The sequence below is a fragment of the Myotis yumanensis genome, unplaced genomic scaffold, assembly GCF_028538775.1.
Source record: "Myotis yumanensis isolate MYYU_CA2020_CCGP unplaced genomic scaffold, mMyoYum1.0.hap1 SCAF_7, whole genome shotgun sequence".
NCBI lineage: Eukaryota > Metazoa > Chordata > Mammalia > Chiroptera > Vespertilionidae > Myotis > Myotis yumanensis.
The window spans coordinates 37,496,881-37,523,422 of record NW_027223758.1 but is presented as its reverse complement, the minus strand read 5'-3'; the positions used below and the strand labels follow the sequence as shown (position 1 = coordinate 37,523,422).

The 26,542-nt window shown below is 47.7% G+C and overlaps 1 protein-coding gene across 5 annotated transcripts; it reads right to left on the bottom strand.

Annotated features, from left to right (window-relative positions):
- Positions 1–896: 896 nt before the first annotated feature.
- Positions 897–19,633, bottom strand: TGIF2 (TGFB induced factor homeobox 2). 5 transcript variants are annotated; one of them, XM_070420267.1, is made up of 3 exons: positions 19,565–19,633; positions 14,241–14,466; positions 897–3,597 (listed from the first exon to the last, which is right to left on the bottom strand). In XM_070420267.1, exons 2-3 carry the CDS (start codon positions 14,430–14,432, stop codon positions 3,076–3,078), a joined length of 714 nt encoding a protein of 237 aa, XP_070276368.1. In that variant the 5' UTR covers positions 14,433–14,466; positions 19,565–19,633; the 3' UTR covers positions 897–3,075. The 5 variants fall into 5 exon arrangements, with proteins under 5 accessions (XP_070276368.1, XP_070276371.1, XP_070276367.1 ...); XM_070420270.1 differs by lacking the exon at positions 19,565–19,633 and adding an exon at positions 19,472–19,497; XM_070420266.1 differs by lacking the exon at positions 19,565–19,633 and adding an exon at positions 18,551–18,691.
- Positions 19,634–26,542: the final 6,909 nt, after the last annotated feature.

Sequence of the window (26,542 nt, the reverse complement as noted above, 5' to 3'; positions counted from 1 at the left end):
GAAATCAGAAAGAAGCCAATTTGGTTCAGTAGAACAAGTTTCTAGGGCTTAGCCCAAATCATGTTAGATAGCTGGATGCCAGTAGGCTGGGAGTTGCCCATTACTGGTTCAAATAAGGTCTGGGTAGAATTCAAGGTGACTTCAAACAAGACAGACTTGAATTCATATCCTAGCTCCACTTTTTGAATTCATATCCTTTGCTCCCTCTCTGTAAATACTAATCTCACACCAATAGGTGGGCAAATAAAAATCTCTTGTTTCTTTACCTTTGAGAAGGGCATCTCACTTCTTGTGTGTGCATACAGAAATTGAGAGAGAATGAACAGAGCACAGACCCAGGCATATAGCAAGACTGTTTACTACTCTTGCAGATTTTGTACTGTTTGGGCTGTAATTATAATGTAGTCATTATGACAGAAATGCAACCCCCAGCTAGCTTATTTAAAAAATGGAATTTACTAGCTTATGTAATTGGGAAGTCCAGAGGTGGTACTGGTTTCAGATATGACTACAACATCCATCTCATCTCTGCTTTTGTGCTAGCCTCATACTGTAATCATGCTCTTTCCTCACTGGGAGAGGGAGAGGAAAAAGTTCCCAGTTCCCTGAGTCCCCTCACCACTTAGCAAAATCCAAAGCTCATTGTTGATCCCAGGGAAAACTGGTCCAGATTGGGATGCATATGCCCCCTGCACACCGTGATGAATGGGATATGGAACAGGGTTGAGGCCAAGGAAGTAAGGCTACAGAATGTACACTTACAGGTGGTTTACTAGAGTGGGTAAAAGGTAAAGCAGAGTAAGAACTCGGCAACTGCCCCATCTCCAGGCTGGGCCCTGGGTCACAGTGGATCAATCTGTTTTACTTGAAAAACAAAAAACAAAACCAAACCAAAAACAGTTTTATTTGACAAAAGACAAAAACAAAACTTATTTACAGTAGTTTTCTGCTCAAATTATTTCAATGGGATAACTGTGCTTCTCCTCCAGGTTTATCTCACAACCAAACCAAGCAGAGGCTGCACCACCCCCAGCCTCCCTATCTTGCACAAAGGAGAGAGGGGAATGCCAACCAGAATTCAGCAGCATGGCTCCCACACCCTCACCACCTCCATTGCTCAGTGCACTGTTGGAAGGAAAAGTCCCACCCCAGCCCAACACACTTCCAAAGTCTCCTGCTACAAGCATCTTACAACAGTCACACCAGACCCGGGCTCACAGACATGGGTGGGGTAGAAGAGGCTGGGCAAACAGCAGCGTCAACTAATCTTGAAGCTGCCATGTTCATGTTCATTTTTCCCCAGCTGGGCTGGAGGAGGGTGAGGATCCCTGATCCCCTTCCCACCCACCCAGGGCATGGAAAGAGGGCACAGGACGAGGGAGCACGCAAGAGAGAGAGCTTAGGAAACTTGCCCACTCAGAGCAACGCTCCCTCTGTAAATACTAATCCCCACTCTCACACCAAGAGGTGGGCTAAACCACCCAGAAATGAGGATGCCTTCCTGAAGTCTTCAGAGATCAGCCCAGAAAGGACAGAATACCTGTTTCTGCCTTTTCTCCTGGCCAGACCTAACCAAGTCAGCCAACACCAAGTAACTCTTCCCCTTGTGCCTGACCTGGAAACTTCAGGAAACTACAGGCTGGGGCTCCTGACCTGTCTTTTGGCCCAATAACAATATTATTCAGAACAAAAATATTTTGGCTAATAACCTAGGATTAGTGTTTCTTAGGATATATAAAGATGGGGTATACTGCTATTGAGCACTGTCAGCAATGAAACAACAAAATAAAAACGGGGAGGAGGGAGAACAAGACCAACTGTGATCTGTTTCGCTGTGAAGTTCAGGGCAGGAGCCTCTGCAACTCCAATTTAAAGAAAGGTGCAACACAAAAAGACTCAGGGTGAACAGGCTTCATAATTTCCAGCCCCAGCCTCCTCTGAAGACAGTTCCTCAGGCAGCTGGTGGCAGGAAACTATTCCCTGCTTCTTCTAAGGAGTAGTTTCCTGCCACCACCGTGGGAAAAGCTGCCAGTAGATGGAGCTTTTGACATTCTGGCCACTAATCCAACTTTACCTAAAGGACTCCAAAGGCTGCAGGGCAAAACTTTCAAGGATAAAGAAGGGAAAAACATTAAAGAGAAAAAACAAAAAAATAAAACCCTACTGCCTCAGTCTAGCTTCCTCCCCCCTAACCTCCCCAAAAAAGTACAGTAAAAACAGAAATATAAAAAACACCTCTCCAGTTTTATCATCCTTCTCTGCTCTGTGCCTAGAAAGTTTGGTCAAATTCTCTGTTGGACCCTCTTGCTGGCTTTGGCTTTATCCTCCTTCGGTTCCTGATCCAGAAAAGCCAAAGCCTGTAAAAGTCTTTCTCTCCTTTTTTGGGTAAACCAAACCAACAATAAAATAACCATTAGGAATTCTGCAGAGATTTAACTGGTCCCCCAAACAAAAATACTCCTTCCTTGTAAAACAATCACCTGTTGTAGTGGTGGATCATTCCCAGTTCATCAGACTCTGTCACACAATGCACTCTTATTCCCCACACCTGGGCTCGCTGCCCCCATGAATGCAAACCACAGCAAAAAGGGAGAAATGAACACCAAGTTTGAAAAAAACCTGAATATTCAACTGGAGTCTGTTCTACCTGCTGGGTTCCTCTTTTCTTTTGTTCACACTTAAGAACTAGGAATGTCCACACTGCTTAACAGAGCAGCCAGCTCAGGGACAACCTGGACCCAGCATAGGTCTGAACTCGGCAGGTTTCCTATGTGCAGCCCAGGAAAGCAGCTGGAACAAAGGTGTCCTGTGGGTTCTCTGGAGAAGTAGCAGCACCATGCCTGTCTCCGCTCTCTTGGTCTCATCACCTGAGGAGGCCTGGAGAAAGGCAGTCAGCAGAGGAGGTCCCCATCACAGTGCAGTGACACCAGCTGGTGTCTTCCTGCTGAAGATCCTGGACAGAGGAGATGATCCTGATGTTTGGCAGTGAACCAAAGAAAACTCTGTATGAAAGGGAACCAAAACAGAAACCCAGGACAGCTGGCTCGAGCCTCGAGCACCCCTGTGGGTAGATGCCTACTTGGGGTTTTCAGAGACGAAGGGGATGGGAGTGTGCAGTAACGGCAGCGATAGGTCCTGCTGCTTCTGAAGCTCCATCTCAGCAGCCCTCTGTAGTGCCACCTCCACCAGTAGCTGGAAGCTGCTGAAGTCCTCCTTGTCCTGCTCTGGGGGTGTGGGTGGTGGTGTGTTGAAGAGTCCACCGGTGGGGCTTCCGGCTTCAGCCCTGGTCAGCAGGGTGAGAGTGTTGCCAGGGGTCACCAGGGGTTTGGGGGGTTCTAGCTCCCCTTGTGGGAAGGGAGCTGCTGGCTTTTCCCCCTGGCCTGAGTGGAGTGGCATGGAGCACACAGATAAGGAGAGCACATTGGTGGGGGCTGGTACAGACACAGCCAGCACTGAGGGGCTGCTGCCACGGGGGAGGGCCACATCTGAGGCCTTGCCCCCTCGGCGGGAAATGGTGTATTGGTTGGGGTCTTGGCCATCCTTCCGAAGCATGTCTGGGAGAAGCCGCCGCCGAGCGTTGATGAACCAGTTACATATCTGAAATGAGTATAAGAGACTATGATCAGTTCACTCAATTAAAACCAGCTATGAAGCACCTATGTCAGGCCCCATAATATAGCAGCAAATGACACACACAATCACAGTCCTCACAAAGGTTCATGTTGGGAAGAGAGTTAAAGAAATCATACAAATGAATATAAAATTGCAACAATGATTTATCCAATGAAGGGAAGGTATAATGGTGTGCTGTTGGAGACCCAATGTAGTCTTTGTGGATTCAGGGCGGTATTCTCTGAAGAAATGGCTCCTAAATTGAGATCTGAAGGATGAGTAGTAGTTTAGGTGGGAAGGGAGAGGAACGTTAGATTTAGGGCAGCGGTTCTCAACCTGTGGGTCTCGACCCCTTTGGGAGTCGAACGATCCTTTCACAGGAGTCGCCCAAGACCATCGGAAAACACATATATAATTACATACTGTTTTTGTGATTAATCACTATGCTTTAATTATGTTCAATTTGTAACAATGAAATTGGGGGTCACCATAACAGGAACTGTATTAAAGGGTCGCGGCATTAGGAAGGTTGAGAACCACTGATTTAGAGGGATCAACATCTGAAAAGACCCTGTAACAGGTGGAAGCAGAGTGCCTCTGAGGAGCTCAGACAAGGAACAGCTTAGCTCCAAGGGCTGAAGCTAAGAGTGGTAACTAGAGCTTACCTCGATGGTGGGGATTTGGTTCTTTATTCTAAGGGTGATGGGGAGTGTAGGAGGGTTTTAAGCAAAAGAGCAACTTGCTACAGGGGGTGTGATGAGATGACAAATGTTTGTTCTATTTGGGAAATGGGAAATGAAAGGACCTGGTGCCAAGGTAATTCACTCCTAAATTTCTATAAAGACACCAAAGAATGTCAGAAAGAAGAAAATGACTGTTTCCAGGCAAAACTAGGATCAGTGGCTCCAGTTGAATGTGCATTCAACCAACATCCTTAAGTCTTTTTTCATACATGCTGCTCAGAAAGCTCCCATTTAGCGTTGACCCCATTCCCATCTAATTCACTGTTTAGATCAATCTCTTTGGACCTATGCATGAGGCATGAGATTTCTCACTGTTCAAGTGTTTCTCACTGTTAAGAGTTATGCTGCAAAGCCAAGACATCTTTTTAACAGCTTCATGGCTCTCCCGCCCAGCCTCTTCACTAGTTGTCACTTCTCTTTCTAAAATGCAATGACTGTTGCCCTAGCAGGTTTGGCTCAGTGGATAGAGCATCAGCCTGCAGACCAAAGGGTGTCAGATCCGATTCCAGGCAAGGGTATATATCTCGGCTGCAGGCTCCTCCCCAGCTGGGCCCTGGTCGGGGTGCGTGCAGGAGGCAACCAATCAATGTGTTTCTCTCACATCGATGTTTCTGTCTTTCCCTCTCTCTTCCACTCTCTCTGAAAAATCAATGGAAAAAAATATCCTCGGGTGAGGATTAAAAATAAATAAATAAATAAATAAATAAAATGCAATGACTGTTATTCCTATTCTAGAAAACTGCCATATGTTTCCGACTGCCTACAAGGTCAAGTCTAGACACCCAAACCTGGTGTTAAACCCTCCCCTGCCATGGCCTCTATTTCCAGCCCTTGTGTCCTTTAGCATGTGAAATTGCTCACCAGCCCTTCATCAGGCCCTGTGCTGTTTTTTTTTTTTTTCTTCTTTAAATAGCTCCATGATGCCTTTTGCACATCACATTTTTTTTTCTGAAGTGCCCTCCTTTCCACCTGAGAATGGCTACTCCTCTAAGCCTTAGCTGATCTAAGATATCAGCAATAGGGCTAGAGGAGAGGAAATGGATTCGAAACACCTCTCTGGTCCAGGCACCAAAAGGTTGTGGGTTCAATTCCTGGTCAAGGGCACATACCTGGGTTTGCAGGTTCAATCCCAGGCCGTGTCCAGCATGTGTGGGAGACAACCAATCAGTGTGTCTCTCTCACATTGATGTTTCTCTCTCTGCCTCTTCCTCCCTCCTTCCACTCTCTCTTAAAAACTGATGGAAAAAAATATCCTCAAGTGAGAATTTTAAAAAACAGGCGTAGCTTGGTGGTTGAGCGTCAATGAACCAGGAGGTCATGGTTCAATTCTCAGTGAGAAATGTCCAGGTTGTGGGCTTGATCCCTAGTGTGGGGTGTGCAGGAGACAGCTGGTCAGTGATTCTCTCTCATCATTGATGTTTCCATCTCTCTCTCCCTTTCCCTTCTTCTCCAACATAAAAAAATATATATATATTTAAAAAATAAAACAAAATGGGTGGGAACCGTTTTTTTTTTTTCTGTCAAGGGCCATTTGCAGATTTATAACTTCATTTGAGAGCCATACAAAATTATCAACTTAATAATTAGCCTGCTATATTTGGTCAAACATTTAATTAACTCACCCCTAATGCCTTGGCAGGGCCAGACCAAATGATTTCACAAGCCTTACAGTTTGCAGGCTGGACATTCTCCATCCCTATGTTTCCGACTGCCTACATCCCTGATCTAAAAGATCAACCACTCATATCCTCTTTCCTCTCAATTACTCCTAATGGCCTGGAAATGGCAAGACAGATCCTACAACAGCTCATCTGGCATTATTTTAAAAGTTATGGATTAGACTAGAAAATAGTTTCTTCCCCCTACCATTTTCCCCAAGTCCTTCTTCCTCTTGCCCTCCACTGGAGGGGTCACCAAAGGGGAAAAGCAGCCTAATAACTTTCTTGCTATCTCAGAGGTAACAGGAGAGAAGAAACATTAGAAACTGTGGATATTGGGTGTGGCCTGGTAGGAAGGTATCCACAGATCTGGGCATCTTTCTGAGAGCTTTCGCTGTGAAGAGTTTTCCCATAGCTTCCAATTACTGAGCACTAAACATCTACACAATTTTCTCATAATTACATCAGGTCTATGACTTTGATCAATTCCTATTTTACTGATGAACATTTGTAAACCTCAGCCTGGAGAAGTCAGGCAGGAGTGTCCACCTCTAACCATGGGTCCCCAAGCCTGGGCCTCTGAACCTGGAGGAGTAGGAGTCCCTCCTCTATGAACCTCCCTCAGGCTGTCACAGGGCCTCAGAGCCCAACTTACTTTATTCATCAAAACAGTCAGGTTAGAACTTCTCACTTTCCTATTGCTCTCCCTTTCAAGGCTTCGTGCTTACTCAGATAATACTTATTTGAGTGCGTATTATGTGCCAGACCTAGTTCTTAGTACTGGTGATCCCTTTGTGAATTAAACAGACATGCACTCTGCCCCGTGGTGCTTATAGTCCTGGTTGTGGAGACTGGCAATGAACAAATATGACAAGAGCCACCAATAAGTGCCAGGGAGGAAACAGACAGGAATAAAAGCATAGCATAGAAAGATAAGAGAGACTACCATAGACAAGAGGTCTGGGAAGGCTGAGACCTAAAAGAAAGCCAGCCTTGCCCTAGCTGGTTTGGCTCAGTGGACAGAGTGTCGGTCTGCAGACTGAAGGGTCCTGGGTTCGATTCGTTAAAGGACACATGCCTGGGTTGCGGGCTCAATCCCCAGTAGGGGGTGTGCAGGAGGCAACCAATCAATGATTCTCTCTCATCATTGATATTTCTATCTCTCTCTCCCTCTCCCTTCCTCTCTGAAATAAAAATATATTAAAAAGAAAGCCAGCCTTATAGAAAACTGAGGGAAGAATGTTCTAGACAGAGGGGACAGCAAATGTCAAGGTGCTGAGGCAGGAAAGGGTTTGGTTTAAGAAACTGACAAAAGCAGGCAGGGCTGATCCCACTAGGACAGAACACCATGGTAAAATACTAAAGGGCCCAGCTGGTGTTGCTCAGTGGTTGAGTGTCGACCCATGCACCAGAAGATCACAGGTCTGATTCCTGGTCAGAGCACATGCCCAGTTTGTGGGCTTGATCCCCAGTAAGGGGCATGCAGGAGGCAGCTGATCAATACATCAATGTTTCTATCTCTGTCTCTCTCTCCCTTCCTCTCTGGAAAAAAAAAAAAAAAAGACAAAAAAAAAGACTAAAGGCTTAAACAGTGGCTTGACCTGAATTCCACTCTAGGTCCTTCTCTTGATCCTGTCTCCTCTCTCAGTTTATCCAGATACGCACAGAGCATGCACCAGGAGGAAGAAAAGATGAGAATCCCTCCCCCTTCATCTCCTGTGGCTGGGATACTGGGAACTGTATGGGCTGCAGCAATGCATGATGTTGCTCCAAACATTCCTCTAATGTTCACTGAATGAATCAAAGGCCCAGGTCTCTTCAGGGCTCCTGTATCAATTCTACCTCTGACCATCACCTTTCTTGGTTGATATCCTGGCAAGCCCTTGGATACCATCTTCCTATGAACTCCGTGTCTACACAGCTGAAAGGCTAGCCTCCTATGACAGGAGCTGGTGCCTGGATTTGGCATGGGTCTTTGCCTAGCAGACTATAGCTGCATCCATTCCATTGGTGATCCAAGGACAGTACTAGGCCCCTGGCTCTGTCGGGATGGGAAAGCTCCTGAGCAGGGCAGAGCCTTCTTGTGGGCCTTCTCTCCCTTCTCCCGGGCAGCCTGGAAGGACCCTGACCCTGGGGTTCTCACTTATCCCTTTGTACCTCCATGGTCCAACCAGTACTACTGAGCACACACAACCCCCTACCATTTTTCCCAAGTCCTTCTCAGACACTGGCTGAGCTGAATCCTGGCAAGAGCTGCAAGGGATCCCCAAGGATAAGGCTGACAACTGGTTGCAATGAAGTGAGGGAACTAACTAAGCACTCCAGACACCAGGTTATCATGTCAGCCATCTCACTTGCATTATTAATTTGCATACAAGCCTGGAAAGATAGTGAGCAGTGTCCCCAAAGTACCAAATGGGGAACTGGAACCCAAAGAGAAGAAAGAACTTGCCCAAAGTCACATAGACTCCCGAGTATAAATCCGGGATTCAAACCCAGGTCTCCTGGCTTTAAGGTCCCTACTGCTATTCTTACTCTGCTTTGCTCTGTTTTACCAGAGGGACAGATAGCTGGATAATGATTATCATAATCCTAAAAAAGCAAACACTTGTTTAACCAAAACATGTCAAGTGTTGCTCTGAACATTTCCCATCTAATTATTCATTTAATCTTCAACAACCTATGAAACAGGTTCTGTGAGGATCTCCGTTTTATTTGAACTGTTGAAAAAACAGATCCTGATCAGAGGTTCAGGAACTTGCTCAAGGTCATCTGTGCAAACATATCCGGTTCAGACAGCCTGGTTCCAGGCAGGTGAAAGGACTGAAGAGAATCAGCCTAAGGCCTTTTCTCCTGGTTCAACTGCTTCCATCCCTCTGTCCACAACTGTCTCCTTAGTTACCTGTGCTACGGAAGAGCACTGCACCCCTCCACCTCACCCCTGTATGCAGGGGAAACAGATCACAGTGACCTGGGTCAAGGGAGATAAGGATGAATATTTCTGTTGAGAAAGCAGTCTTGGGGCAGGGAATCTGGGAGTGTTCTCACAGCTGCGAGGGCATCTAGCCCCTAGTTGCACCTCCCATTTTGGCTTATAATTCTGAAAACAGCAGAAATGCGCGCGTGTGCACGCGCGCGCACACACACCATATTCACACCCCTCACCCCCCGCCCCCCATCTGCAGAAAACTTGGCAGACTACTGTCTGTTTTGTCTTCTCATCCGATAGAAATGCACAGCTGAGGGGGGCTGGGTAAATGCAGGAGGCCTGAGTGCACCACCAACGCCAGTTGTAGAGCATGTGACTCACTCCAACTCTAGGTCCTTGGGGAGGGAGTAGGGAGAATGCCAAGGTGAATTCTGTGATTGATAAGGCAAAACAGACTGGGTGCCTGAAAGCCTGTCTCCACCATAAAACAGGGCTCTGTCCGAACAGCTATCGCCCTGTCAGTCTTTTTTTCATTTTTATCAGTGGCTGAGATGAAGGACAAGGGAGGAATCACTGTGGCAAATGGGAGTGGGAGGGGCCAGGAAGTGGATGAAGGCCATGAGGAGCAGAGCAGGGCATTTGACAAGGCGACACATTGCTTCAATTTTAATGTGTTTTCAGCTGTGAAAGACAGAAGCAAAAGCGGGGAGAGGAAAGTGAAGACATGGAGAGACCTTTCCCAAACTCATGGTACCTCCATTGGTGTCGTGATCACCACATCCAAGTGCTCTTAAGGGCAGGCTGGCTATGTTAAAACCACCTTGAGGGTAATTCTAAGAAATAGCTATTTTGGCCCTGGCCAAGTAGCTCAGTTGGTTAAGAGCATAATCCCACTATGCCAAGGTTGCAGGTTCTATCTCTGGTGAGGGCACATACAAGAATCAACCAATGAATGCATAAGTGAAACAAAAGTCAATGTTTTTTCTCTCTCTCTAAAGAAGAGAAAATAAAGAAATAGCTATTTCTCACCTGCTTTGTAGATCTGGTGGGGAAGGGGGCAAGTCAGAAATGTGTGTTTTTAAGCTTCCCAGAGTTCTGCCACTCAGGCTTAGGAACCAATGGTTTAACCCATTGGTGTAATTTGTCCTTGTGGGTCGAGCCCTTTATTTAAGCAAATAAGCTTACACAGAAGTCAAAAGATATACATACATATGAAAGGCCCTGAGGTGGAGAGACGAGGTTGCTGGCAGGAAGAATCGGGAGGCAGCTAGCTTTGGCATCAGAGTCAGGAGAGCAGCTTCAAAGGGTAAGGTGTTGCTGAGTGTCGGGCCAGGCCACACCTGCCACAGAGCAGCCCACTACAGCTTCTCCAGCAGGCTCCTTTCTTACCTGTCTGGTTCCCCATTCCCAAGGGACTGCTGCCCTTACCTCCCTATTCCTTCAAGTCTGTCAAGACTCCACTCACATGCTGCTTCCTGAGAGAAGCCTTTCAGACACCGAATTGGTATTTAATTGCATTAAATTCTTAGTCTTTTAAATAATGTCTTCCCTCCTCTCCTCCCTCCCCTGAGGCTAGCCAAGGGCAGGGAGTTTCCAGCTCACAGCACTGGGCCTAGAGCGGAGCATAACCCCAGTCAATATTACAGAGTGAAGGAATGGAGCCAGAACCTCCCTGCTACACTCACCTTCCCTCCCCAAAACAGCCCCTTAGACCAGTCAGAAACCACAGCAATAAAGAGGGCTTAGAGAGGGGGTCATAGGTTCCACTGAAAAATCCTTCACAAATGACCTTTGTAGTTGGCCTCACCATCCTACCTGCCTAGCCCTGGGCAAGTACCAGCAAACCAGTTAGTTAAGTGACTCATTGACTTGCTAATGAGATAGCTCCTGGGTGGTTAAAAGAGACAATCAAAAGAGATGTCCCCAGGGAAAGAGGAAACAGGCCTTGGCAAAATGCGGATGCTTGTTGAAGCCAGGTGATTGGTACCACGGGTTCATTAGAATATTCTCTTTTTATGGATACAGTATTGCAAATGTTTTAAATAATGAAGTCTTTTTTTTTTTTAATAATGAAGTCTTAAAAATTAAATACACTGAACAGACCGTCCAACCTCAGAGAGAAGGCAGGGGAGAGGTGGGTAAGAGATCAACCCAAAGACTTGTATGCATGCATATTAGTGTAAGCAATAGACACGGACTCTGGGGGGTGGGGGCTTGTCTTTGGAGGTGGAGGGGGGTCAATCAGGGAAAAAGGAGACATATGTAATACTTTAAACAATTAAAAAAAGAAAAAGGGCACTTAAAACAAAAAATTAAATACAGGAAAGAGATGCTTCCAGGAACTTAAGCCCATTTTTCCAGATTGATAAACCACATTTCCTTACTTCTGAGGTCCTGCCTGTTGACATTTCTAACACTTATTTTCATTTTCTGTCACTTCAATAATTATTTCTGAAGCACCTATCAGATACGTGGTACTGAGCTAAACACTGGGATACAGTGATAAATGAGATCAGGCCTCCAGAGTTTAGTGCGTTGTAAAAAGCATTTACAGTCAAGAATCCAAATGCTGACCCAGTCCTAGTGCTGTGGGAAGGCAGAGGTCCTCCACCGGTCGAGAGTCTCCCTGGTCAGATAGGAGCAAAGTGGTCTGGGGTATCTATCAGTGTGGCAGGAATATGGAGAGGGGTGCCAACAGATAGGCACAGGTGATGTTGTCATTAGGTTGGCAGAAGCCATTGAAGGATTTTAATTTTAAGTAGAGGGGTGACAAGTGATCAGACAAGGGTAGCAGGTCCAGATAGAAAAGAAGCCTTATTCCAGAAATATTTAAGGGGTATGTATAGGAACTGGTGACTGACTACATAAGCTGAGAAAGAGCTTCAAGAGGAACCCTTCTAAAGGGAAAGGGCCAGCTTGGAGATGTTATCAGTTATCAAGGAAACTTAAAGTGCCCGTAAGACCTCCAAGCAGAGGTGTACTCTGGGAATTCATAATATAGTTTCCATCAAGGAGTGCCAGGTGGTCCCCACTGCTTTTGAACTCTGGGCATGACTCTAGTGCTGGGTGGCCACTGGAACTCCTCCTACACCTTCATCAGAAGTCTCTAGCTAACCCTTGCCCCAGACCTACATTTCTCTAAGTGGGATCTGGGGATATGCTGTCCTAGGGACCCACCAGTTCTCCACGAGAACATTGTGGCTTTGTGTTTCTGCTGGGATTATGAGCAGGAGCACCATGGCCTGTGGCAACCCAGACTTGCTCACCTCCCGTCGGTGCCTCTGTCACACCACATACCACAGCCCAGTCAGCGTAACACCATTCACTTATAATGATGCCGTTAGATGGAATCTCACTGGTTTTACATTAATTTGCTTTGGAAAACTGTATTTTATAGTTATGTATAAGAGCAAAAGCAAGAGGTTTTTTACCCAGTTTTCAATTTGTTCATAAGTGATGTGATAATAAAAATATTTTCTTTAAATTGAGAAACAGTGTCCCTGACAAAAAGCAATTTCATTATAGTGTGACCAGTGGTTTGACAGTGCAGGTATGAGGCACAGTGGGAATACACAGCAGTGGCCTCACACCTAGGCTGGGAAAATCAGATGCTTTCCAAAGAACATGCTGAAATGGGAGTGAATGAACCAGGATCAGAAAGGTCAGGAAGAAGCCAAGGGAAAAGGCCTGGAGGCCCAGAGGGCTCAAGGGCTCCAGGGGCAGGAAGAACTGAGAGATGAGGCTGCTGAGTACCTAAGTTTGGACTTTTTCCTGAAGTCAATAGGGTCTGTGGAGTGTGTGACACAATCAGAATTGCATTTTAGTGTTTAAGAGAATAGACTTAAAAGGAACAAGGCTGGAGGCAGGAAGACCAGCAAAGAGGCTATCTAGGTAATACTGGCTCTCAGGCTCCAGGTTCTGCTGCTTTCTGTCCCAGCAGTGATCACTTTTTGCAAACATCAGTGACCAAGTCTTTCCTGCTACTGCATCCAAGAATACACACTCCTTGCGGGTAGGAATGAGTCTGGTTCCTCTGTGGGATCCCAACTCTGTCCAGCATAGAGATGGGCATAGTGGAGTGCTTGGCAGTACACTGTAAGGAGCCAGGCACTGCTAGACACCTGGGGTCAGTCCAAGACCTATGATCTAGGAGAGATGAGGAGAAAAAGGAGAGCAGAAGCACTGACTCTGCCAAACACCTCACAGTGTGCCTTGAATTCTTCTCTGTCCCTCCTCCTTACACACTGCGAAAATACTACAATCACCTCCCTTTTTCATAAGGGGAAACTCGAGGCTCAGTGAGGAGGCAGTGACATGGCCCAGGTCAAAGCTACCTCTTGAGGAGAAGATGGGATCTGAGTCAGGTTTTGTGACGCGAAAGCCTTTCTTGTAGGCAGACTACAATCAACCACTGCCCGGCGAGTGTAAGTCAGGTGACAGGAGTTCTGAGGACTGAATACTCACCATGACACTTCATGGAGAGGGACAAGAGCTGGGAAGACCTGGGAAGTTCACAGTGGGGCAAGGGAAGGAGGGAGAAACCATATCATGGATTGGAGAAGTGGTCTAGGAAAGGACAGAAGTGGAAAGGGGGGTGGGCCTTTGCTAGGCTGAGGCCCTGCTCTGTGTCTCCCAGGTAGGTGAGAGCCAAACTGGAGGCAAGGCAGACTGGGGTGTCCTGCCTCAGCACTTATACAAAACACCTACATGTTGGCAACTGAGGCAGTGTCTTGCACTTTGATAAATATCTTAAAGTACTCAAAGCACTTTCACATTCAGTTCTGAATTTGTTCCTCACAACAGTTCAGTCAGGCAGGAGAGGATTGGAACCCCCACTTAACAGACAGGGAAATCAAGATGTGGTCCACAGCTTCTATGTGGCAGAACTGGGTTTGGAACCCAGAATCTCACTTTTGCCCTTTCTTTGACCATGATTCCAACACTGCAGATCACCAGCTGTCCCCTGCCACCAAGTCACATCCAAGCATCACTCTGGGCTGGGGCCGAACTCCAGACACTCAATGCATTCTCACCTTCCCACGGCCTCCAATGTTAACGAGACACCTAGACATTAACACAATTCCCTGCCTCTTCAGAACTCTCAAAAAGATCTGAAATCTAGCTGCAATGACCTCATGTCACTGTCCTTCTTTGTGGCAGGGGGACTGGGTGTTCTCATCTGACCAAAGAAGAAACTGAGGCCCAGAGAGGGAGGTGACCAGCCTAAGGTCACACAGTGAGCCAGTGATAGGGCTGGGATAGGACTAAAACCCAATCTTCTGCTGCCCCGCTCCTTACCTGTAGCACAGACAGATTGGTTTGTCCAGAAAGGCTTAGCTTCTCCTGCTCAGAGGGGTAGGCATTGTAGCGGTGCAAGTACAGCCAGTCGCGGAGGATCTTTACTGACTCCTTGGGCAGGTTCCCTCTGCGCTTCCTCTTGCCTGCCAGGGAGAGGAGGCCTTCATCCTCACCCAGATCACTGTCTGACATGATGTCTAAGGGCTAAGCTGGACCTCAGGCAAGCCTGGAACAAGTGACAAAGGGGGTGGGGACATTATATCATTACCATGCACTGCTTCTCACCCTCTTCCTATTCTCTAAACACACCATTATTAGAGCCTCAGGCACCAGAACTATGGGGAAATTACAAGTCAAAGCCTCAGGACATTCCACAGCCTAGGCAACCTAGAAGGGGTGATTCCAAAATGCCTCTATTTCAGTAGATGACTACTGAACTAAATAGCAGCTCATTTTTTTTAATTTAGAAATTTCTCCAATTAGTTTACATTCAATATTACTTTGTATTCGTTTCAGATGTACAGCATAGTGGTTAGACAATCATTTACTTTACAAAATGTTCCTTGTAAATGGCAGTACATTAATAAGCAGTGCAAGCCTAGAAATAATTAGTTACTATTGAGATCTGTACAGAGCATCTTCCACTTATTATCTCAATTCTATCCTCACAAAGCCCTTGTAAGGGGCACACTATTATTAGTGTCATTTTATAGATGGGCAAACTAAGGCCCAGAGAGATTAAGAAAGCCACCTAAGATACTATGGCTCTTAAACAGTTACCACGTGACCCAGTAATTTCACTCCTAGGTATCTACCCAAAAGAAATTAAAACCTATGTCCACACGAAAGCTTGTACACAAACGTTTATAGCAACATTATTCATAATAGCAAAAGGTGGAACCCTGGTTGGGTAATTCAGTTGGGTTAGACTGTCAACCTGATATGCCAAAGGTTTTGGGTTTAATACCGGTCAGGGCTCATAAGAGTCAATTGATGTTGATTTCTGTCTCTTCCTTCTCTCTCTCTCTCAAATCAATCAGTAAATAAAATAAAATAAAGCAAAAGGTGGAAACAATCAAGTATCAATAACAGATGAATGAATAAATAACATGAGGTCTATCCATACAGTGCAATATTATTTGGCCATAAAAAGGACTGAAGTCCTGATTCATGCTACAATGTGGATGAAACTTGAAAATATAATGCTAAATGAAAGAAACACATTACAAGGAACACACACTCTATAACTTCATGTTAATGAAATGTCCAGAATGGGCTGGGAAGGAATAGAAGGGTGATAGCTAAAGGGAGTGAAGGTTTTTTTGAGGTGATAAACATTTTCTGAAATTGACGGTGGTGATGGTTGGATAGTTGTGAATATACAGTTCACCCTTGAACAATGTGGGCGGGGGGGGGGGGGGGGGGGGGCGAGCGTTAGGGGTGCCAAGCCACACAGTTGAAAAACTGCAAATAACTTTTGACTCCCGCAAAACTTGGCTGTCCTGCAGTATTTACAAGGGATTTGTTGATACCCAAATCTGGCAGATGCTCAAGTCCCCCAATAAGATGGTGTAGATCAGTGATGGCAAACCTTTTGAGCTTGGTGTGTCAGCATTTTGAAAAACCCTAACTTAACGCTGGTGCCGTGTCACATATACAAATGTTTTGATATTTGCAACCATAGTAAAACAAAGACTTATATTTTTGATATTTATTTTATATATTTAAATGCCATTTAACAAAGAAAAATAAACCAAAAAAATGAGTTCGCATGTCACCTCTGACACACGTGTCATAGGTTGGCCATCACTGGTGTAGATCCATGCATCCATGGACTTCAAATCACAGATGGAAGACAGTATGGTATTTATTTATTTATTTTTAAATCCTCACCTGAGGATTTGTTTTTATTGACTTTTAGAAAGAGAGGAAGGGAGGAAGAGAGGGAGGGAGGGAAAAAGAAGAGGGAGAGGGAGAGAAAAATTGGTCCTATATGTGGGGCCAGGATCAAACCTGAAACTTAGGTACGTGCCCTGACCAGGAATCAAACCCAAAACCCTTTGGTGTACTGGACTATGCTCCAATCAACTGAGCCACCCAGCCAGAGCCAGGTACTTACTGAAAAAATTCCAGCCCTAGCTGGTTTGGCTCAATGGATAGAGCGTTGACCTGGGGACTGACGGGTCCCAGGTTCGATTCCGGTCAAGGGCATGTACCTTGGTTGCGGGCACATCCCCAGTAGGGGGTGTGCAGGAGGCAGCTGGTCGATGCTTCTCTCTCATCAATGTTTCTACCTCTCTATCCCTCTCCCTTCCTCTCTGTAAAAAAAGCAATAAAAAATATATTTAAAAAAAAAAGAAAAAATTCCACACATAAGTGGACCCACACAGTCCAAACCCAGGTTGTTTAAATTTCAACTGTACTAAACAACACTACCTTGTTCACTTTAAATTGGCAAGTTCTACAGTATGTGAATTATATCTCAATAAAGCTGTTATGGAAAAGAAAACTCACATCCAGGATATAGTATATATAGTATAGTGGGTTTGGACCAAGGTAGTTTGGTCCCCCACCCATACTCCATACCATCTTACCTCCCAGGTCTCCCAAGATGTCAGGAAACTATCCATCACCATGGTCCTATAGCAACCCATGTAACATTTACTGTGCACCTACTGTGTGCCCTGCAGAGTGTTGAGCCATCCCTACAGGTTGTCTCTCATACATTCTCCTTTGTGATCTAGCTCCTGGCTTGGTCCCAGAATCAACTCCTCAAAAAATTATAATAGCCGAAACTGGTTTGGCTCAGTGGATAGAGCGTCGGCCTGCGGACTGAAAGGTCCCAGGTTCGATTCTGGTCAAGGGCATGTACCTGGGTTGCGGGCACATCCCCAGTAGGAGATGTGCAGGAGGCGGCTGATCGATGTTTCTCTCTCATCGATGTTTCTAACTCTCTATCTCTCTCCCTTCCTCTCTGTAAAAAATCAATAAAATGTATTTTTTTTAAAAAATAAATAAAATATTAAAAAAAAAATTATAATAAATGAGCAAGGCCGGGGCTCTGGTCCCTCCAACCCGGCTACCTAACCTTGCGCAAATGTCCTTCCTCCCCTTTCTAGGCTTGAGCCCCCACATCAAATGAAAGAAGGTGTTTCCCTAGACAACCCAACTAAGTTGCTCAGCCCCCTGACAAACTTCTTGTTCACACATGCAAAAGAGATTTACATTTTTAAACCAAAAGTTCCAGGCCAGGCTGATGCCAGAACCTCAAGACTCCTCCCTCCTCAGCCTTTTAACAGTTCCCCAGGAGGCTGGGCCAACAGACTCTGGCATTTCCCAGGTTTTGTTTCCTCAACTTGGGCCAGAGCCCAGATAACTGGGCTGGGCAGGCCAGGCTTTCGAGGGAAGGGTCCACCCTCCCGGCCAGGCCACCTGGAGGCGAGACAGCACTGATTAGAGGTGCCACTCCGCAGAGAGCGCCAACACCCGACTGCTTGCCGAGGTCAGGTGTCTGAAGCCGAGCTGGCCGCGGCAGTCGGGATCTGGGTGAAGGGATGCCGCCCTGGCAGGCTGCGAGTTTACTCAAGGTTATCTGTACAAATTCCACCCTGGCTGCTAGCCAGGTTCCAGACTGCGGGGTTCCAGGGTCGCCCAGTGTCACGACCCCCTCAAGTCGACACAGACCTCTCCACCCTGGTGGCCTGCACCTCAGCCCACTTACCACCCGGGGAGGTACCCCACAGAGACACCCCACAATCACCCCAGACAACCCTCCAACAGCACCCACTCATCCCTCGGCCCCTGGACTCCCCATAAATGTCACCCACACATACAGCACACACTCAGTTTACAGATCCCACTTCCAGCTCGACCAACGGGCACCCACACAACGAGCCCAACTCGCGGGTATCAGCCCACCCACGAACTCAAGCCTCCCCGCCCCGCCCACCCACGACCTCTCGGGCTAGGAAAGCTCCGGACGTCATCGCGCCTGCCAGCAGTTCTCCCCCCGCTGGCTGAGGCAGCAAGCTGGCGACATACCGCCCGGGGCACCCGACTGCACACGCCGAGATGCGGACCTGCAGTCACTCCGCACCAACTTTCTGACAACTCCCCGCCCGGCCGGCCGGCCACTCCCCCGGGCCGCGCACCCGCGCACGCCCCGCACTTCACACAAAGCGCGCAGCCTCCCCGGCGGCCCAGACCCCGTCGGAGCACATGGCTCCCGGGGCGGCGGGGGATCGGCCTGCGCCGGGGCGCCTGCACCCCTCAGCCCCCCGCCCCGCGTCAGCCAGGGCGCCCCAGCTCACCCTCGGGTCCGCAATCCGGTGGGGCGGGGGCTCTGGAAGAAGAAAAACTCGCGTGTCCGTCCCGGGGCAGGAAAAAGTTTGGTTCCCACCCCCTTCCCCCGCGGCTCGGCGCTGACGGACTCTTCGGGGCGCGGGGCCGGCCGAGCCTGCGCGCTCGGCTTTGTGCTCGGAACTCGGCCCGGAGGGGGAGGGGAGGGGAGGGGGCTGGGCTCCCACCTCCGCACCGCCCCCCCCTCCGACCTGCGCCCAGACTCCATGTTGGCCGCCCCCTACCCGGGAGACCGAGCGTTTCTCCCGCTGGAGACTCGGCTCACGCTCGGCCGGCCTGAGGGTCCCGGCGCGCACAAACTTTCTTGGGGTCGCTGGCCCCCCGAGCCCCGCTTCCTTGACCCGCCCGGGAGTGACAGATGCCTCCGAGACAGACTTTCCTTTGTTCCAAAGGAAAGGGGAACTCGCGCGGGCTCCCCGGCCCTCCCAGCTCAGGGCCCTTCCCGCTGCCCCCACCCGCAGCTGTCACTCTCCGCGGCCCCCTCGCCCGCCCGCTCCGCCGCAACGCGGTGGGGGGGGGGGGGGCTGCCGGCGGTTAGCAACGTGCACTTTTGAAACCAAACAAACCCGCCCCCGCGCGCTCACCCCGGCAGGGCCAGGGGCGGCCCATCTGCCGTGGTGGGATCCTAGGAAGCTGGGTCCCCCCAAAGGTCCCCAGACGAGTTTTCTCCCGGCGGGGGGGTGGGGCACCCCCTACCGGCCCCCCGCCAGCACCCTGCGGCCGGGACTCACAGACACCCCCGAGCTCACACACCCACCATCGCACGCGCCAGGACGACGCCACCTCCCCCTCCGGCCCAGAAGAAAAAACTTTCCAAGTTGTCCGCGCGCCCCCCGCCCCTCATCAACTCGGCCCCTGCGCCCCGCACTGACTTTCCCGAGCGGCTTTTCCGTCCACGCGGCCTGGGGCTCGGTCCGCGGCGTCTGGGCGGGGGGCGGGGGGCGCCGGGGGAGCGCGCCGCGTACCTGCCGGGCCTGACACTCGGCCTGACAGCTCGCGGCTGGAAAGCACCTCGCGGCCTGACGTCAGATCCCCTCTCCCCCGCCTGCCCGCTCTCGCCGCTCGCCCTCCCCCACCCGCCCGGAGCGAGAAAACAAACTTCGTGCGAGCGCCGCGAGCGACGCCCACCCCGCGCGGGGCGTGCCGGCGGCCGCGAGGGGCTTGGCCCCGCCCACCGCGCCCGGAGGGGGCGGGGCCGGGGGCACCTTCTTCCTGCGCCTCCCCCCCCTCAGGAATGCCGCATGGCCTCGCTGGAGGAGCGGTGGGAACCCGGGATAGTGCGCTCGGGGGCAGGAAGTGGCCCGAAGCGCCTTTCGGAGAGCATTTCCGGGGCGCCTACTGTGTGCTTCAGGTTGGAGAGGGGGGGGCACTGCTTGGAGGAGAAATAATGTCAATTCCGACATTTGTCATCCTCCCTTCAGTAGGATCTTCCCGCCGCAGTGTGGTTATTCCCATTGCACAGAGGGGAAACTGAGGCCCAGTTAGGCCCGGGGTTCACCCCCCGCTGGTAAGGACCGGGCTCTGAATGCAACCTCTGTTCTGCCCACAAGGGCCCATCGAATCGGGTAGAAAGCTTCTTCCGACACCATCGCAAAACATGTAGGCCGCAGGTCTCGCTCACCCGCGGCGTCCGAGCTGGGCACGCAGGTGTATCGTCCCGTCTAATCCGGCCTCTGGGGTAGGTGCTGGAATACGTCAGTCCCCGAGGTGCCCTGAGTTTCAGAGAGGCCCTTGCTCCTTGTCACACAGTCAACCAGTGTCATTCAGTCCAGGTGGATCCCACGGCGGAGCCGGAGCCAGGCTTTGCCCCATTGAGACAGGCCCTTGAGGGGCAGACCACCCGTCCAGGAGCTCCAGTGCTCCTGGCTGGTTTCTTTTTCCTCTGCCCATCGCACCAACTCCAGGACGTTTCCCTCGCTCTTCCCCAACTCTGCCTGCCAGTACTCTCTTTCCTGCTTTTTATCTCTGTACCACTTACTGTGGAACACCTGTTGACCAACCCTCCCCCCCCCCCCCCCCAGGACCATGTGTGGCGCAGGGACCTCCCCACCCCAGCTCGTGGCCCCTACCCAGCACAGAGTCAGCCTAAAACTGGTCAAGGCCTTTTCTGGGCCTCCGGTTCCTCATCTGGATCCAGACATTTAGGACCCTTGAGCTTGGAAATCAGGAGCCTTGAAATGGTTTTGGTCTTTAATTGCACTTCAGCAATGGAGAACTTGAACAAAAATCGAATGTTCTCCAAATACTGTAGGCCCTAAGCCAATCAGAATGCTGATTAAGTGGCTGTTAAGATGCACCTGAGTTTCCCATTGAAGCCACACTTCCCTGCAAACGCTTAAACCTAGATGCCTCACTGCTCTCCTCCCAGCAGCACCCAAAGTATCAGTGCCATTATCCAGTGTTCTCCATTTCGCAGATGAGGAAACTGAGGCCCAGAGAGGAGGCCCCAAATAATATCGTGGGGAAGTGGTGCTTGGTCCACAGCCTTCTGAGAAAGAAAAGAGAGGCTTGGAGAGTCTCAGGTAAGACAGATAAAACCACCGGGCCCTGGTCACTAGGATCATGAACATGTGTGGCCCAGGGACCTTTAGAAGGGGGGACCTAGAAGGGAAAACGGGTGCATCCAAGTGACCCTTGGAGATATGATTCTCCCTGGCACTTAGCGTGCCAGGCAGCCAGACTGTCCCATTTTGGGGAAGCCACTGGGGACCTGGGCTTGAACCCAGAGACCTTCCCCGAAAATTGGCCACCAGCACCAGCCCCCTAGGCCAGTGCATCCTCAGTCTCATTCTAGATGAGGTGCATTGGAGCAAATGGGAGTAGCTCCTTTCCCCCCTTAGCCAGAAGCTTCCGGAGTCCCTCCCCAGACTTCGTGGCGGGGGAGGGGAGTTGGAAGATAGAGCAAGGCTGTTAGTGTGTCAGGACTTTGCATTTTTTAAAAGTTGTTTTTTTGGTTTTTTTAGAGAACAGATTGAGCTGTTGGAGGGGAGGGGGGTTGCGGGGCAGGGTGGAAAAGGTGAAGCGATTAAGCAAAAAACAACAGCTAATAGACACAACAGTATGGTAATTATCAGAGGGAAAGGGAGGTGGGGGGGAGGTAGAAGAGGGTATAGGGGGGATAAATGATATAAGAAGAAAAAAAGATGTTTTATTTAGTTATAGTTGACATTCAGTATTATATTAGTTTCAGGTGTCAGCATGGTGGTTAGACATTTACATAACTTACGAATGAAGTGATCCCCTCATAAGTCTAGTACCCACCTGGCACCATACATAGTTATTAGTATATTATTGACTATATTCCCTATGCTGTACTTTACATCCCCATGACTGTTTTGTAAGTGCCAATTTGTACTTAATCCCTTCACCTTTATCAGCCATCTCCTTACCCCCCTTGCATCTGGCAACCATCAGTTTGTTCTCTGTATCTTTGAGTCTGTTTCTATTTTATTTTGTTTGTTTTTTTAGATTCCACATATAAGTGAAATCATATGGTATTTGTCTTTCTCTGACTTATTTCACTTAGCATAATACCCTCTAGGTCTATTCATGTTGTTGAAAATTGGAAAATATTGTTTTTTATGGCTGAGTAATATTTCATTATGGAATATTTTATATATGAATACATATCTGTCACATCTTCTTTATCCAATCATCTGTTGATGGGCACTTAGGTTTCTTCCATATCTTGGCTATTGTAAATAATGCTTCAATGAACATATGGATGCATATATCTTTTCGAATTAGTGTTCCAGAAGTGGAATTGCAGAGTGATAAGATAGTTCTATTTTGAGGAACCTCCATACTGTTTTCTGTAATGGCTGCACAAGTCTGCATTCCCATCAACAAAGCACAAGGTTCCCTTTTATCCACATCTTCACCATCACTTGTTGTTTGTTAGGATTGTGCATTGTAAACAAATCCATCAGGTAAAGCCTAAGTACATGAAGTTTGAGCATTACCATGTAAAGTTTCTCAATTAGTATCAGAATTTAAAATGTGTCCATTTAGGACTCTCTCATGAAAACTAATCTCAGCCCAAAGATAAATGCTTACACAAGACTGTTCTTTGCAGCACTCTGCATTCTGGTGGAAAATTGCAAGCAGCTACATGCCACTCACCAGGAGGTGACAGCTCACAGCAACTCTGGGACCTCCAGGGAACGGGATGTTGCAATGGGGTAAGTTTGTGCACACTAACCTGGGGGATGGTCAAGGTATATTTATTAGGACAGTTGGCCTGCAGGGGCTGCTATGGGTGTCCTGAGATGGTGCCTCGGGAAAGGTGGGAAGAGGTTGGAGGAACAGGTGAAGCAGCTCTGGGTAACTAAGGCTAAACAAATGGAGTCCTAGCTCTAAGATCTGGGAGATTTGTGGCTTTCTCACATAAGGTTCTGCATTTTCATCTAATGTGATTTTCAGCTTGACAGTTTCTTAAAAGTCCGTAATACCTTGTTAGTCAACCACAATTTACTTGCTCCTAGTGTTGGGTATGCACTCGTTCACATAGTTCTTTGTGCCTAGTGCATGTCAGGCTGTGTGTTTGAAGATGGGGAACCCACTGGCTAGACCAGGGGTGGGCAAACTTTTTGACTCGAGGGCCACAATGGGTTCTTAAACTGGACCGGAGGGCCGGAACAAAAGCATGGATGGAGTGTTTGTGTGAACTAATATAAATTCAAAGTAAACATCATTACATAAAAGGGTACGGTCTTTTTTTTTTAGTTTTATTCATTTCAAACGGGCCGGATCCGGCCCACGGGCCGTAGTTTGCCCACGGCTGGGCTAGACCATTCATGAAGGGTTTGGGCAAGGTGAATGGATTAAGAAGTATAAATTGGCAGTTACAAAACAGTCTCCAGATGTAAAGTTCAGCTGAGAAATGAGAGGGTTGGACATGATAATCCTAAAGATCTCTTCTTTCACATTTTGTCATCTAAAGCTTATATATTTTTTAAAGTAATCTATATATATATATAAAAGGCTAATATGCTAAGTGTCTCTCTCATGGTCCAACCGGTCACTATGACATGCACTGACCACCAGGGGGCAGATGCTCAACACAGGAGCTGCTGTGATGCGCACTGGCCATTTACAGAGAAATGGCAGCGCGGACCTGGCATAGACCTGGCACCGACAAAGCAACACTCGGCTTCCCCCAAGTGGGACACAGGCCCTGCCACTACCCTGGAGCGACAGCTGGCCAAATCGCAGCCGATGCTGCCATGGCGCAAAATGCAGCCCCCAGCTCAGCCCAGCCCAGCCCAGAAATGGTCACTGGGTAATGACATTACATAGCAACGCCCAGCTTCCTCTCCCTAGCGACTAGCCTCCTTGGAGTTTCTTCAGCCCAGGAACACAACTTGCTTTATAGCCAGGTGCAAATATTTTACACTTTAACCAAATGTTTGTGAAGCATTTTCCCGTACCTCATCTCATTTGATCCTCACAGAAGTCCTGGAGTAGGTAGATAGGAGACTCGGTGGAATCCTGTTTTCTTTTCATTAGCCGGAAAATGGAGATTTAGAAAGCTTAGAAACTTGACCCAACTGAAAAGAAGTAAGAAATGGTAGACTTTGAAAATGACTTCAGGTTTTCTCACTGCACAGAATATAGTCAAACACTGCTGCAGTTAAATAGGTTACCCTTTGTTCTCCCTGCGTGATCTGCAATAATTGTCTGCTTTGTGTTGATATTTACTGCTGTGTTGCTGACAATTACCTGAAAGAGAAGTTGGGGTGCTTCACTGGGCTGGAAAAAGTTTAGCTAAATCAGATAGCAGGTCTAATTAAGCAAGTTTATTCTATATCTATAAAAGGCTAAGTTGACTTGCGCATGCGCGATACATATAAAACTCTTGCTGGCGCCAGATGCACACGTGTGTTTCGATCTGTCATTGTTGATCATGAATTTGGTTGACACTTCTCTTATAGGGAAAGGGCTAATAGTGATATTAAAATATTTCTTCTAATTAATTTCCTTTCAATGTGCATGAATTTGTGCACCAGGCCACTAGTCATATATAAACGTAAATGCCTGTTTGCCCAAGCTTAGGCAATACTGGTATTTATCTTTATTTTATCTTTGTTGGTTTAAATGGTGAGGAATATTACCTAAAAGTTATGTATGTCTGCTCTGCATGCTCTCTTAAACAACCAGGCTAAGCTGTGGTCTAGTTATGCTTAATTATCAAATTTTCTTCCTATGTAAACAGTTTGCATGAAAAGAATATTTCAGATGGGCCTAAGTTATGGCATAATAACTCAGGGGTGTCGGTGTGGCACGGATGTGGTGGTGACCTGCAGGTAGGGATGCCACAGTCACTTTTCTTCTTCTTTTTTTTTTTTTTAATTCTTTATTGTTTTTTTTTCTTTTTTTTTTCCATGCTCTTCTTTTTTTTTTTTTAAATTAAATCTTTATTGTTCAGATTATTACAGTTGTTCCTCTTTTTTCCCCCCATAGCTCCCCTCCACCCGGTTCTAAACCCTCCCCCCACTGTCCTCATCCATAGGTGCACGATTGTCCAGTCTCTTCCCGCATCCCCCACACCCCTTTACCCCCCAAGAATAGTCAGTCCACTCCCTTTCTATGCCTCTGATTCTATTATAATCACCAGTTTATTCTGTTCATCAGATTATTTATTCACTTGATTTTTAGATTCACTTATTGATAGATGTGTATTTGCTGTTCATAATTTTTATCTTTACCTTTTTCTTCTTCTTCCTCTTCTTAAAGGATACCTTTCAGCATTTCATATAATACTGGTTTAGTGGTGATGAACCCCTTTAGCTTTTCCTTATCTGTGAAGCTCTTTATCTGACCTTCAATTCTGAATGATAGCTTTGCTGGATAAAGTAATCTTGGTTGTAGGTTCTTGGTATTCATCACTTTGAATATTTCTTGCCACTCCCTTCTGGCCTGCAAAGTTTCTGTTGAGAAATCAGCTGACAGTCGTAAGGGTATTCCCTTGTAGGTAATTGACTGTCTTTCTCTTGCTGCTTTTAAGATTCTCTCTTTGTCTTTTGCTCTTGGCATTTTAATGATGATGTGTCTTGGTGTGGTCCTCTTTGGATTCCTTTTGTTTGGGGTTCTCTTAGCTTCCTGGACTTGTAAGTGTATTTCTTTCACCAGGTAGGGGAAGTTTTCTGTCATTATTTCTTCAAATAGGTTTTCAATATCTTGCTCTCTCTCTTCTTCTGGCACCCCTATAATTTGGATGTTGGTAGGCTTGAAGCTGTCCCAGAGGCTCCTTACACTATCTTCGTATTTTTGGATTCTTTTTTCTTTTGCTTTTCCGGTTGGGTGTTTTTTGCCTCTTTGTATTTCAAATCTTTGACTTGATTCTTGCGCTCCTCTGGTCTGCTGTTGGGAGTCTGTATAATATTCTTTATTTCAGTCAGTGTATGCTTGATTTCTAGTTGGTCCTTTATCACAACATCGAGGGTCTCACTAGATTTCTTGAGGGTCTCATTAAGTTTATCGGCGGTTTCTAGAAAGTTCTTGAAAAACCTTAAAACTGTGGTTTTGAACTCTATATCCAGTAGTTTGCTTTCCTCCATTTCTGTCATTTGTGTCCTGTTTCTTTGTCTCGGCATTTTTTATGCTTCGCTGTGTTGATAGAGTGGCTTTCTGTGCTAGGTGTCCTATAGGGCCCAGTGGCTCAGCCTCCCCAATTACCTGAGGTGGACACTTTTGGTGCACCCCTTTGTGGGCTTTGTGCACAGTCTTGTTGTAGTTAAGCCTTGATTGTTGTAGGTAACACTGGGAGGAATTGACCTCCAGGCCAATTGGCTGTGAGAATCAGCTGTGTCTACGGTGGGAGAACTTCTGTGCTGAAGACACCCTTATGGGGCAAGACTTGCTTCAGTGGGGCTTTGGTGCTCACTGAGTCTGCCCCCTGAGTGTGTCCCTTATGGATCTGAGGAGTTGTAATTGGATGGTCC